At 41.2% G+C, this 14,109-nt stretch overlaps 2 protein-coding genes across 2 annotated transcripts; both read left to right on the forward strand.

The window, feature by feature from the left end:
* The first annotated feature begins 5,954 nt into the window (after window positions 1–5,954).
* LOC146368771 (general transcription factor II-I repeat domain-containing protein 2-like) lies at window positions 5,955–7,244 on the forward strand. The gene has a single exon (XM_084913588.1). The coding sequence runs from the start codon at window positions 5,955–5,957 to the stop codon at window positions 7,242–7,244; it is 1,290 nt and encodes a 429-aa protein (XP_084769714.1).
* A 2,871-nt stretch (window positions 7,245–10,115) lies between these two features.
* On the forward strand, window positions 10,116–12,432 carry LOC146368772 (tripartite motif-containing protein 16-like). The gene has a single exon (XM_084911672.1). It carries the CDS (start codon window positions 10,357–10,359, stop codon window positions 12,019–12,021), a length of 1,665 nt encoding a protein of 554 aa, XP_084767798.1. The 5' UTR covers window positions 10,116–10,356; the 3' UTR covers window positions 12,022–12,432.
* The last annotated feature ends 1,677 nt before the right edge of the window (window positions 12,433–14,109 follow it).

A 14,109-nucleotide genomic window follows, 5' to 3' on the forward strand; every position in this document is an offset into this window, starting at 1 on the left:
GAAAAATTTATAATACTTTGAAACAACAGTCAACACCCCAAAACAAGTGTATGACTGACGCAGGTCCAACCTGTCTGACCAATGGGGACTCTAACCCACAAAATGACCAATTCCCTATCCAACTAAATTCACTCAGCAGTCCAACTGCTCTAACTACTCAGTACTGTCACAGTTCTCATGAGATTTTTCATCAAAATCAAAACAGACATCTACCAGTAATTTCAGTGAGTAGACTTCAATTTTGTCATGTCCAATTTGGCACACTTTGGAAATAATTCAACAGGTAGTGCCTTACCTTTGTATAAGCCGGCTTATGCCCACTCACGTCAGACCACTGGCTCGTGCCTGTCCGTTCGACAACCTCGGACCGTCCAAACCTCCAAAATTCCACCCCAATACCACAGGACGAGCCCCCAAACTGTTACGGATTCAAATATTGGGGATGGATACAAGAGGAAAAACCACAATAACAACACTGGTCCGGCCGGGTTGAGTCAAACGATGATTTTAATGATCACACGCGTGGGAGATGGACACCGTACGCAGACAGCATCAGATCTCAAAATGGTGGAGCATTGATCAAACTCTTATAGCCTCTAGTGGCCCCCACCTAATCATAAAAGCCTAAACATTCACATTCTTTCTCTCACACGGCGCCTAAGCTACGACCTTGGCTCCCTGTTTATCTGCTCCTGTTGAGATGGGACAGAAAACCTCTCCAGTATGTTCTGTTCTCTTCTAATCAGACAAATAAGGCGATGACTTTCTGCAAACAGTATTTCTCATAACTCAGCAGTATAATGCATCATAAAACAATATCATTCATTCACAATAAATCAGCAGTCTAATGTAATGCAACTCAGCTTAACAAATGCAATAGTTATCACCTTCTTCTAATTCAGGAGAATCATGCAAACTAAAACTACATAATAATTCACCATCTTTAATTAAGGGTCTAACATGGCATAAAATAATATTATAATCTGACAACACATATTTGAAATTAAAATCAGCTGAGGACCTCGGTGCTGCTGCATACACACCTCCACACCACGTTATACACCTGAACACCACACGGCTAGTGATGGAAATTCCAGCTCTTTTTAGAGAACCGGCTCTTTTGGCTCCTAACCGGCGCTTCAGGTTGTTTTGTTGCTTTAATTAATTTATTATCAACAAAAATATGAAATTGTGCACAAAAGGAATTACTAATGTAAAAAAAAAAGGTGGTTTTATTTATATATGTTTACATATAAATATATACGGTGGCCCCTAGAGACAAATCACGTACAAAGCCCAACATTGCCCCTAGCATCCTGGAGCACTTCCGTTGTGTTTTGTACATGTTTTGGAGTTTGTACGTGCTGCTTTGTCTCTAGGGGCCACAAGGTGTAGGTCTATTAGGTGTTGATGCTGGAGTGAAAAATTGCTGATGGACAAAAATGGACAAGAAAAGGTCAAAGCCATCGGGTCCTCGGTTTAGAAAAAAACAGAAAAGGAGAAACAAGCAAAAGATACAGGTAAGCAGATGCGTCTTTAGATAACGGCAGGTATTATGTATCCTGAAACAAGACAACATTCATTAGTAGGAATTGGGAAAATTTCCAAAAGATTATTGAATCTTTTGGACTGTTCAGCATAATATTTATTCGATTTTACAGTCCTGTGGTCTCAGCCTCAGATACTTATCAAATCAAACAAAGCTCATAAAAAAACAAACAGATGGACGCTGAATGAATTATTAGATTAATTGGAAGAGGTGTTTTATTGATTTGTCTGCTACTCTCAGTGTATGATGAATTATAATGGCTGTTTGTCATTTACTCTCTTTCTCTCACTATATCAAATATTTATCTGGTTAAATTCAGTATGGTCCCGATAGCAGTTTCCACAATAACATATGTTAATGTACAATCCTTAATTTGGTGTGTGTGTGTGTGTGTAGGTGTGTGTAGGTGTGTAGGTGTGTGTAGGTGTGTGTAGGTGTGTGTGTAGGTGTATAGGTGTGTGTGTGTGTGTGTGTAGGTGTGTGTGTGTGTGTGTGTGTGTGTAGGTGTGTGTGTGTGTGGGTGTGTGTGTGTGTGTAGGTGTGTGTGTGTGTGTGTGTGTGTGTTTGTGTGTGTGTGTGTGTGTGTGTGTGTAGGTGTGTGTGTGTGTAGGTGTGTGTGTGTGTGTGTGTGTGTGTGTGTGTGTGAGTGTGTGAGAGAGAGAGAGAGAGAGAGAGCAAGTCAGTGTGTGAGAGTGGGCGGGTATTAACATCTTCGCTGGGACCAAAACTTGGTAGTTTACTATACTCGTGGGGACAAACAGGCCTCACAGGGACCAAGATCCCAGTCCCCACATGTTTGAAGGCATTTTTGAGACTCAAAATTTGGTTTTAGTGTCAGGGTTACAATTAGGTTATGGTTAGGTTTAGGGTAAGGGTCAGGGTTAGGCATTCATTTTTGATGGTTAGGGTAAGCAGCTAGCTTGTGTGTGTGCCTTTCCTGCCTTTACTCCATGTGCACCTAGAAGCAGTTGAGTCTTCCAGCCAAGTGGTTCACAAAACGTTCATTTCTCAAGGCTTCACACAGCGTGTGTGTGTAGGTGTGTGTGTGTGTGTGTGTGTGTGTGTGTGAGTGTGTGAGAGAGAGAGAGAGAGAGAGAGCGAGTCAGTGTGTGAGAGTGGGCGGGTATTAACATCTTCGCTGGGACCAAAACTTGGTAGTTTACTATACTCGTGGGGACAAACAGGCCTCACAGGGACCAAGATCCCAGTCCCCACGTGTTTGAAGGCATTTTTGAGACTCAAAATTTGGTTTTAGTGTCAGGGTTACAATTAGGTTATGGTTAGGTTTAGGGTAAGGGTCAGGGTTAGGCATTCATTTTTGATGGTTAGGGTAAGCAGCTAGCTTGTGTGTGTGCCTTTCCTGCCTTTACTCCATGTGCACCTAGAAGCAGTTGAGTCTTCCAGCCAAGTGGTTCACAAAACGTTCATTTCTCAAAGCTTCACACAGCGTGTGTGTGTGTGTGTGTGTGTGTGTGTGTGTGTGTGTGTGTGTGTGTGTGTGTGTGTGTGTGTGTGTGTGTGTGTGTGTGTGAGGGTATAATGAAGGTTGTCTTCATTACTTAACCATATAAACACACATGGGTGATTTTAATACTGATATTTAACTCATACAAAAGTTTGTTATGTTTTATTGAATGTTTGTTTATAATCCTCAGATTTACCCGTTCTTATATTTTGCTTGTTCTTATGTTATTATATTGTATTTTGCTTGCAGACAAGAATTTTGGATACGATTGTCTTACCTGTGATTTCTCTTGATTGTGTGTGAAATGTGCGTGTAGCTTAGTTCAGTATGTAACCCCAGACAGTGGTTTGGCTTCAGGGTAAATTAGCAGCAGTCTATAAAGGGCTGCCAGTTAACATCAGACGGCCTCTGATGTCCAAATGAAGCTTTCTGAAGCTTGGATTGAAAAACGGTTCATTACTCGAAGCTTTTCAACACAGTCCTGTTTGGTGACATCTGGTGGACAAAACTATGAAGCGCAGCTTGAATCTACAGCTTATAATGAACTGCTTCATTATGATTGCCCACTCTGCAGAGATGAACTGACAGCTTCTCTTTAATGTCACGTGACAGTTGTGTCTGATATCGGGCTGATATGGTGCTTTGAACATGTATTTGTTTTACGTGAAAAAAATTCTGTTACGTCGATTTTAATAATAAATAATTTAGATGAATAAAACGTTCTTGTGTAAACATGTGCCATGGTGTGTTCTCCTGTTGCTTCTGACTTCTTGCAGTTTGTTAGTAATAAAAAATACACTATATATATCAATGTAAAGCACAATATTATAATAGGTTGTGAGTATGCTTGTGCTGTGAGGTCACTGCCTCCACCTGATTATGTAATTAACCAGCAGACTGGTACATTTATATATAATATACTATAAGTTATATCATTATAATTATGTGTACATCATATTTCTTATGTACATTTTAGACCTGGGAGCAGAATTGCTGATGAACTGGTTTTTATTCAGGAACAGGCAGAGCGTCCTCTCTTCCTGGCTCCACGTCTATAATTATGTCACACACTGATTCGCTCCCACAAAATCACCAAAACACAGCACAAATCCCACCAATGATTCAATTCCTTATAAATCATTGAATCAGGTACTGAAGCAGTGACGTGCTGAATGAAGCTTCAGACGTCATTGATCACGTGACTCTGTTCAGTCAAACCAAGCCTCAGCACAGCGTTTCTGAAGCAGTGTGTTGATTTTTTGACACATGTGCCGGAGCTTCAGCTTCAAACGGGCCGTCACCATCAGAGTTGCTGGAACCATGTCCCACTACTGGGCTACTCTGTTTTATTCTGTGTTAAGTTTCTGAATGTGAATTTTCTGTGTTAAGAATAACAAAGAAAATGTAATGAAGTGATTTTAAAGTTTAAAGTTTGTGTTAAATCTTGTAAATCAGACAGAGAGAGAGTTGAGGTGTGGGTGGATTTCAGATGATCAAATGTCAACAACCTGATTGGTGTGAAGATGTGACGTCCACTGAGGGAAGGGGGGAGAAAGGGTGAGCAGGTATAAAAGTGAGGTGAAGAAGAGATTCGGGGTTCTTCCCTTTTGTCCTCTGTGAGATGAGCAGTTCAGAAGTTTGGATCTAAGAGGTTCACAGTTCAAATTCCAGCAGAGACGCTAAAAGGAGAACCACAGTCCAACCTGTGAATGTTTTTAACCCTTTGTGAAACAACAAAGGCATAAATATGATCATATAAATATTATCTACTGGGTCAGACTCATAGGATCAGGGATTAGAACTCCTTTTATCAGAGAGATGAAATCTACTTCCTGTACAGGGTTTTTTTGTGGGCCTACCGATCGACAGAAACTAGAGTCAATAAAAAAAATGGACATTGGCTCAATGTGTGTGTGGCACAGGGAAACAAGGACTGAGCGCTGTGTAGTCCCACATAAAGTCAGACACCTGCTCACCCTAGGTGGACCATGGCATGGTCTATATGGAGGATACAGACACTGCTGATAAAATGTCTTTACTTTAGGAGGCTGTGGCTCAGAGTACATTCACATAATGCCTTTGAATAAATGTAAAAAGCTTGTTTTTCTCCTGCTTTGATTTCTTTGTCCAGGTAGAAATTCTGCTTTTTGCCTCTAAAATCTGAAACAGTTTGAAACAAAGTTTGGCGCTCTAATCCTCTCTGTGTTTTTCCTTTGGTCAGATGGTGATATTGAATGAAATATTCCAGTATTCAGTAGCTCAGCAGCTTTGTAACATGTGGTTTTGCACACTGTTCAAACCTCAGATGTTTGTGTAAACAAGTGTGGAGGACACAAACTCACGGGGGGAGGAACGACATTTACTGTTGATGTGTCTGACATTTAGTCTCCATGAGTTCTCATAAGACTGAAGAACTCTGTGATCTCTAACATGCAGCTGTATGTTTTGAAATTATGTGTCTCATTCTCTGGACCAGTGGTCCCCAAACTACGGCCTCCACATTTGACCCAGCCCCCTGAACAATATTAGAGATGCATTATTATTTTTTCAGTCTGGCCACGTGATCGACACTAATGCACCCATAGCACACTGGGGTGTAGTGGGCCTGCCCGACTGAATCTCTGGAAATGTTTCCTCATGTTAATAAAGCTCATTTGATTTGAATTGTGAACCGCGCTAAAAAAATTTTTTTGCTACTACGACCTCACTTTGCCCAGAAAGTGAACGTGACCCCCCCAGAACGCAATAATGTTAGGTAAGAGAAAAATTGCTTCAGAATGCAGGGTATTTAACCTGCAGTGGACACACGATTATTTTTTTCTTCAATGCAAAGAAAAGGCTGTTTGTCTCATCCAACACGTGGCGGTATTCAAAGAATACAATCTGCGCCGACATTATGAATGCCGTCACAAAGACAAGTATGATAGCTTGCAAGGCCAAATGCGAACAGACAAAATCTCAAAGTTAAAAAGTGGACTGTTAGCTCAGCAGACTGCATTTGTACGCCAAACTCAGCTGAACCAGTCATCAGTTCGGGCCAGCTTTCGTGTTGCTCAACTGATAGCAAGCTACGGTAAACCTTTCACTGAGGGAGAGTTTGTCAAGAAATGTTTGAATGTTGTTGTGGAGGAGGTGTGTCCCGATAAGAAAGATGTCTATAATGCTGTGAGTCTATCGGCGAGCACAATCACCAGAGGCGTGGAAGAAATAGGGGGTAATGTATATGCCCAGCTGCAGCAAAAGACGAAAGAATTTGACTTTTTTTCATTAGCACTGGATGAGAGCACGGACGTGCAGGACACAGCGCAGCTTCTTATTTTTATTCGTGGAATTAGCGCAAACTTTGAGATGTGTGAGGAGCTGGCAGCCCTCCAAAGTCTGAAAGGCACTACGACGGGGGAGGATATTTTCGACAAAGTATGTCAAACAATGGAAGAGTTGGATCTGGACTGGGCAAAGCTTGCTAGCATCACGACTGACGGGGCTCCTTGTATGGTGGGCGCATCTCGGGGCCTAATAGGACGCATGAACCGCGAGATGGAAGAACGGGGTCTCACCGCCCCTCTACAAGTCCACTGCATAATTCACCAGCAAGCGCTTTGCTGCAAAGTGTGGAAGTGGGATTCTGTCATGAAGGCTGTGGTATCATGCATAAACTTCATCAGAGCAAATGGACTTAAACACAGGCAGTTCCAACAATTCCTGTCTGAACTGGAATCTGCGTACGGAGATGTGCTGCACTACACAGAGGTCCGATGGTTGAGCCGCGGCAGAGTTTTGAGGCGTTTTTACGAACTGCTACCCGAAATTAACGCATTTCTTCATTCAAAAGGCAAAACGGTCCCAGAGCTGATCGACCCAGAATGGAAGTGGCACCTCGCATTTTTAACAGACGTGACGGAAATGCTGAACGGCCTTGACTTGCAGCTACAAGGCCAGGGGAAACTCATTTGCGACATGTATTCCCACATAAAAGCATTTGAGTTGAAACTAGCGCTGCTTTTGGAACAAGTGAAAAAGCACAACTTCACCCATCCCCCTGCTACCCAAAACCTTTCTGCAGAGAACCCAGCGGTCCTGTTCCCAGCTGAAAAGTGTGTGGAAGCACTGGAAATGCTGAAGGCGGAGGTCAGTGTGCGCTTCCGTCAACTACATGTTCATGCAAAAGAAACCCGTCTTTTCCAAAACCCCTTTGTTGCCGACATCGATGAAGCCCAGCCTTTTTATTAGGGGTGGATTTTTATAATCGATTTATCGATTAAAATCGATTCTGACGTGGAAATCGATTCATTAAAATCCTGAATTCGTTTTTCAATATAAATTTATTTTGCCCGAAATTCCAGAATCTCAGGTGAAACCTCACAAAATTTCAACAACCACCAAACAGCTAAGACAGTAAATGAGAGCAGGAACACGGATTCTGCACAAAGACGTAAACACAAAACTCGGACCCGCCGTCGGATCAGAATCAGTGAGATGTCGCCTTTCTCACCGACTGCACGGACACGGTCGGGGCTGAAAGCCGACAGCTCGCTGATTCTGATGTTTCGGCGGGTCCGCGCTTTGTGTTTACGCCCTTTTTGCACTGATTCTGAAGCTGTTAGTTTTATCTCTCTCCAAACAATATTGACCGAACCAGCAGCAAAAGAAGATCCAAACTACGCTTCACATAAACATCGTCATGAATTCACTCTGACTTTTGCTGTTTTGCTTCCACCACAATAAAATCACACCTCATACACAGCTCTCTCTCTCTCTCTCTCTGTCTCTGTACTTCAAGAAAAGTTTCCCCTAAAAATCTGTTTTCTTCATCATTCGCTTGCTTGTTAGGCACGAATCTACCGTTGTTTACAGCGCTGTCGGACGCTGTTTTTTTTTTTTTCGTTTTACATACTTCCGAAAAGAAAACCTAATTTCTGCCGTTCAATACTGAACAAACTTAAACTTAAAATTATGCAAAATGCAAAACGCTTAGCGTGTCTCTAATAAAACCTCTGTAACTTCAGAGGTAATGTTCATATGTTGATTAATGGTTTTCTTTCGTTTTTGATGTACTGCAGAATATTTTTATAAAATCCCAGGCCAGGAAAATCGCCTTCATGTTTTTCTGTGTTTTATCTTCAGCTACTTTGACACAAAGGCATCTGCTGTGATGCTCACACCTTTGATAAAGTCTGGAAAGTGTCAGCTTCCTTCCTATAGATACAAAAATATGTAAATGTACTGATCTGAATTATAATATTTCTGACTGTCAAAATTTCCCAGATTCAAATCGAATTGAATCGAATAGAATAGAATCGATTCGGGGATCGAATCGATTCGGGACCTTGTGAATCGGAATTGAATCGATTCTAGAAATCAGTGACGATACCCAGCCCTACTTTTTATCAGTTTGAGCTGGCCGAGTTACAGAACTCTGATGTTCTGAAAGACGCATTCAAGCCCAACAGTCTCCTTGACTTCTATGCCGCCCTCCCAAATGACACGTACCCTAACATAAAAAACACGCAATGAAGATGTCCACACTTTTTGGCAGCACGTATATCTGCGAGCAAACCTTTTCACGCATGAAACTCATGAAAACTCCGATGAGATCAAGATTGACAGATGAACATCTGCATCAGTGTTTGAGACTGGCTGTGACTAGAATGGAACCGGACACTCAACTTCTCACCGGCCAGATGCAGGCCCACAGTTCACACTGATGAACATACAGTACATAGGTAAGCTCACTTTTGTGACTTGAATGAGTTATTCTGAGTATAAACAAATAGAATCATAATAAAATCTACTGGGATAAAATCCATCTCCACAACCATTGAAAAAAGCTTGTGAAAATGTTTTGTGCTGTGTAGGTGCTGTATCACTTAGTTCGGTTTCTCAGCCTGCTTGCTTTGTGGTTTTCAGAGGGAAGTTGGTGAGAGAGAGCAAACAGTGGTGTCTACTAGGCTACCCTACTGGAACCTACAAAACTGGATTATAAGGAAAGAACACAAGAACTTTGAGAGACTGCTCATATGAGTCATTTAAGAGATTCTGCTCTGACAACTGAAGCGTAAGATTGTGCACGGCACAACAGAAACTTTCTTTCTGTGAAGAACCCAGAGAGGGTTATTTGATTATTTATTGATGTCATAAATAGTGTTATTAAGTATTTCCTAAGTTAATTTTTTCTGTTAAGAACCCAGAGAGGGTTATTTGATCTCGGAAAGGGTTATTAATATTTGGTTATGTGTGGCTTTCTGGAAAACAATAAATGTTTACATTTCGGCAAACCTGCGATCGTCACACTTTTTCTGTTACAAACTGACCCTGGCCCCCCATCAGAGAAGGAAAAAGTTTGGGGACCCCTGCTCTGGACTTTACTAGACAACGAGTGAAGAACAGATAACGAATATCATCTTTAAAGTGATGAATAATAACTCTGCCTCTGTCTTCATAAAAAGATCGTACTTCTGAAAGGTCAGAGGGCAGCATCCACTCTGGTTTTACACAGTTTTGCAGGTTTAGCTCTTCTGAAGTTCAGCACCTGCTTTTTCAACCAATCAGAAGCCAGTATTGTAGAGAGTTCATATTTCTTTTCATGCAATTGAATAATTTTGAATGTTTAGGTGAATATTTATATTTAGAGTATTTTCTCGATCAGTGTCTTCAGTCCTGACCCTGAGTGCGTACATTTAAAAATAAAGTGATATAACTTCTTTTACATTACTGTGAACTTCTTGTACAGTTTGACAGCTGATTGTTGCTAAATGTAAATATTTGTTACTATTTAATGATCATAATCTCATTTGAACATAGGTTTGATTTAGTGGAGTCAGTTGTTCCCATGCATCATTCTGTAAGTGTGAGAATGAACTAAGATTAGAAAATGTCAAAATATAAAGTTTGATTTATTTTTATTCATCACAGCATCCTAAACTTTGCTGAACTTTTTCAAATATAAAATGAACTCGCTGAGTGTTGACTGTCATAACTCAAGAAAAGTTAAACTGGGCTGTCCCAGTTGAAACTAATTTTAACAGTTTAAACCAGTTACACCAGTTTAACTGTGTCAGATTTGTTACTGCATGCTGTAACCAAACATAACACACCCTGCATCATGTGATTGGCTCTTGGTCGCTCTGTAAGAATATTTCTTTAGTGCCTCCCTTCACAGATGTGTCTGTATCAGGATGGGTCTAAACAACATGGTGTAAATGCAGTTGCTGGTGAGCCTCATTTCCTGTAGGAGGTGAACAAGAGCAGAGATCTGTTTCCCTTCAGAGCACAGAGGTTGTTTCTGTTCAGAGGAAGTGAAACTGTCTGACAGCCACTGAGAGACGGTGAAACGGCACAGCACATGAATCAAATGGATCAAACAAAATTCTGCTGTTCAGTCTGTTTGGATCTACTGAAGGATCCGGTGACTATTCCCTGTGGACACAGCTACTGCATGAACTGTATTAAAAGCTTCTGGGATGAAGAGGAAAAGAAGAAACTCTACAGCTGCCCTCAGTGCCGGAGGACTTTCACAGCGAGGCCTGTCCTGGAGAAAAACACCATGTTAGCAGATTTAGTGGAGGAGCTGAAGAAGACTGGACTCCAAGCTGCTCCTGCTGATCACTGCTATGCTGGACCTGAAGATGTGGCCTGTGATTTCTGCACTGGCATGAAGCTAAAAGCTGTGAAATCCTGTCTGGTGTGTTTGGTCTCTTACTGTGAGAAACACCTTCAGCCTCATTATGATGTGGTTCAATTAAAGAGACACAAGCTGGTGGAGCCCTCCAAGAAGCTCCAGGAGAACATCTGCTCTCGTCATGATGAGGTGATGAAGATGTTCTGCCGTACTGATCAGCAGAGTATCTGTTATCTCTGCCCTGTGGATGAACATAAAGGCCACGACACAGTCTCAGCTGCAGCAGAAAGGACTGAGAGGCAGAGAGAGCTGGAGGTGAGTCGACAAAACATCCAGCAGAGAATCCAGGACAGAGAGAAAGATGTGAAGCTGCTTCAACAGGAGGTGGAGGCCATCAATCAGTCTGCTGATCAAACAGTGGAGCACAGTGAGAAGATCTTCACTGAGCTGATCCATCTCATCCAGAAAAGAAGCTCTGATGTGAAGCAGCAGATCAGATCCCAGCAGGAAACTGAAGTGAGTCGAGTCAAAGAGCTTCAGGAGAAGCTGGAGCAGGAGATCACTGAGCTGAAGAGGAAAGATGCTGAGCTGAAGCAGCTCTCACACACAGAGGATCACATCCAGTTTCTACACAACTACCCCTCACTGTCAGCACTCAGTGAGTCTACAGACTCATCCAGCATCAATATCCGTCCTCTGAGCTACTTTGAGGATGTGACAGCAGCTGTGTCAGAGGTCAGAGATAAACTACAGGACATTCTGAGAGAGGAATGGACAAACATCTCACTGACAGTCACTGAAGTGGATGTTTTACTGTCAGATCCACCAGAGCCAAAGACCAGAGCTGGATTCTTAAAATATTCATGTGAAATCACACTGGATCCAAACACAGCACACAAACTGCTGTTATTATCAGAGGGGAACAGAAAAGCAACATTCAATTTTCTTGGAAAGTCTTATTCTGATCATCCAGACAGATTCACTGACAGGTTTCAGGTCCTGAGTAGAGAGAGTCTGACTGGACGTTGTTACTGGGAGGTGGAGTGGAGAGGGGAAGGAGTTTATGTAGCAGTCGCATACAAGAATATCAGCAGAAAAGGAGGGGGTAATGAATGCTGGTTTGGACTTAATGACAAATCTTGGTCATTAGATTGTATCAACAACAGTTATACATTTCGGTACAACAACATCCAAACTCGTGTCTCAGGTCCTCGTTCCTCCAGAGTAGGAGTGTACCTGGATCACAGAGCAGGTATTTTGTCCTTCTACAGCGTCTCTGAAACCATGACTCTCCTCCACAGAGTCCAGACCACATTCACTCAGCCGCTCTATGCTGGACTTTGGCTTTATGATTATGGAGCCACTGCTGAGTTGATTAAAGTGAAATAGACTGAAGTCTTTCATATTGTGGGTTTAAATCTGTATTTTAGTTTCATTTTATTTTCTCTCCATCATTTCTGCACAGAGATCAGCTGTCAGTCAAACATTATGGGTGGTACCTCCACATCTTCTAGTTGTTCTCTTGATGTTTCTGAGTTTTTAAAGGAGATCTTTCCTGTGACTGTTTATGGAGGCTATCACTGCTCATCATCATTTTGATTTACTAAAATATTTCTCCACATGAAAATGTAAACTTCTCTATCCTCTAAATGTTTCTGGAATATTTGTATTGAAAAATGTCGACATTTCTCTTTATGAGTATGGCAGACCATGTGTGTGTGTTTGTGTTTGTTTTTGTCAAAATCATCAAACAAATGAGGAAAAACTGTGATTTTAATGAATGAATTCATATATTGTGTTGATGTTTTATTGTGTGAATAAACTGGAAGGTTTGACTATAAATCAAACTTTGAACAAAGTCTTTTCTTCTGTCTTCATTCCAGGATCTCACTCAAATCTGATGCAGAAAATATGAAACTAATCTGAGAGAATAACTGAAGCAGTTTTCCTCCTGAAGCATCACAAAGTTCAGAGTTCATGTTTAGAGCAGAAGATTCAGCAGTCGCTCTGTGACCTTTCAACTTTCTTCACTAAAACAGCTTCATTACAGAGAAACAAGTCACATTTTCTTGATGTTCTTAAGTCCTTTCAGATGTTTTTAATGGTCCTTGAATGCAGCATCAGTGTCGCAGGTTTAAAAGGTCACTTTCTGTTGTGTTCAAAGATTTCCTTCAGATATGGTCTTTAATCAGTAAAGCCAGTGATACAGCAGTGTCATTAGCTGTGTTATTGGCACCAGGCTGTGTTTATGTATGTATTTAATTCTGTCTGAGGATGTCTTCAGCATGAAATGATCATTTGCTCAGCTGCTATGTCTCATCTCTTATCAGACATTGGTTGGAACAGAGTTTTGTTGCTGACCATCTGACAAGAGGGTGAAGAAAAGCTTCAGGCTTCATTTGGACACTACGTTGGACAGAAGTCTCCACAAAAATGACTCAGAAACACAAATATTATTAATGAAAGTCCAAATGTCAAAAAGGGGTCATACATGATCCTGAGAAATGTCCTTGAACATTTGAACATGAGTCAGAGGGTTGTCAGGTTTCTACACTGCATCGTGGCATCAAGCCTGAGATGTCTGTGTAAACAAGTATGGAGGACACAAATGCACAGACGCAGTCGAGCTGTTTACTGCTGATGAGGAAGGAAAATAGTCTGTTGGATATTAAAGCAGCATTTATTAGAGTAAGAACAGATACTTGTGTCCTTCATTTGATCCCCGTCAATTTACAGAAGACTTAAGGACCCTTTGACTTCTAACATACAGCTGCATGTTTACAATTTTATTATTTATTTATTGATTTCTAGCAAAGCGAGACTTTACTGATTAAAGACATATAATCAGACATATTACTGTTACTCTCTGAAAAAGACTCACATAAAGCAGATTTATCACAAGCAAACATCAAGACACATCCTTCATGGCTTAAAGTTGCAGTGGGACTCTTTCGCCATCTGGTGGTTGTAACAGTTATGACAACTCTTCCTGCATATATGTCCCTCCTCAGTGTGAAGAAGACTGGACTCCAAGCTGCTCCTGCTGATCACTGCGTGTTCCTCCTGTGTCTAAAATCTATTTCCATTATGAATCAGGAAACTGTTTGCACCAATCATAAAGCCAATAAAATACGTCACACACTAAGAAATAACAAAAAGGAATTGTGGATTTCAAGGAGATTTTTCCCTCGTTTTTTGAAATTATAAGAATACAAACTAATGCAAGACTGTCATGTTTTCATAAGTTTGTAGAGACACTGTTCTGTTGTATTCTAGGACATCAGTCACCTTTTTAAATGCATGCTCGTCCTCCTCATCATCATCATCATCATCAGCACCCATGACCTCCTTTTAGTCTTTGTTTTGTTATTTTTCAGAGTTCAGGAGACGTTCTTATGGGATTTCCACAGTGTACAAGTACTGTTTAGACCCTTTACCTAAAAGAAAAGAGTAAAGTACAAAGTAGATTTACTCACT

The sequence above is a fragment of the Perissodus microlepis genome, chromosome 18 (genome assembly GCF_051167445.1).
Source record: "Perissodus microlepis isolate ML-2025 ecotype Zambia chromosome 18, ASM5116744v1, whole genome shotgun sequence".
Classification (NCBI taxonomy): domain Eukaryota; kingdom Metazoa; phylum Chordata; class Actinopteri; order Cichliformes; family Cichlidae; genus Perissodus; species Perissodus microlepis.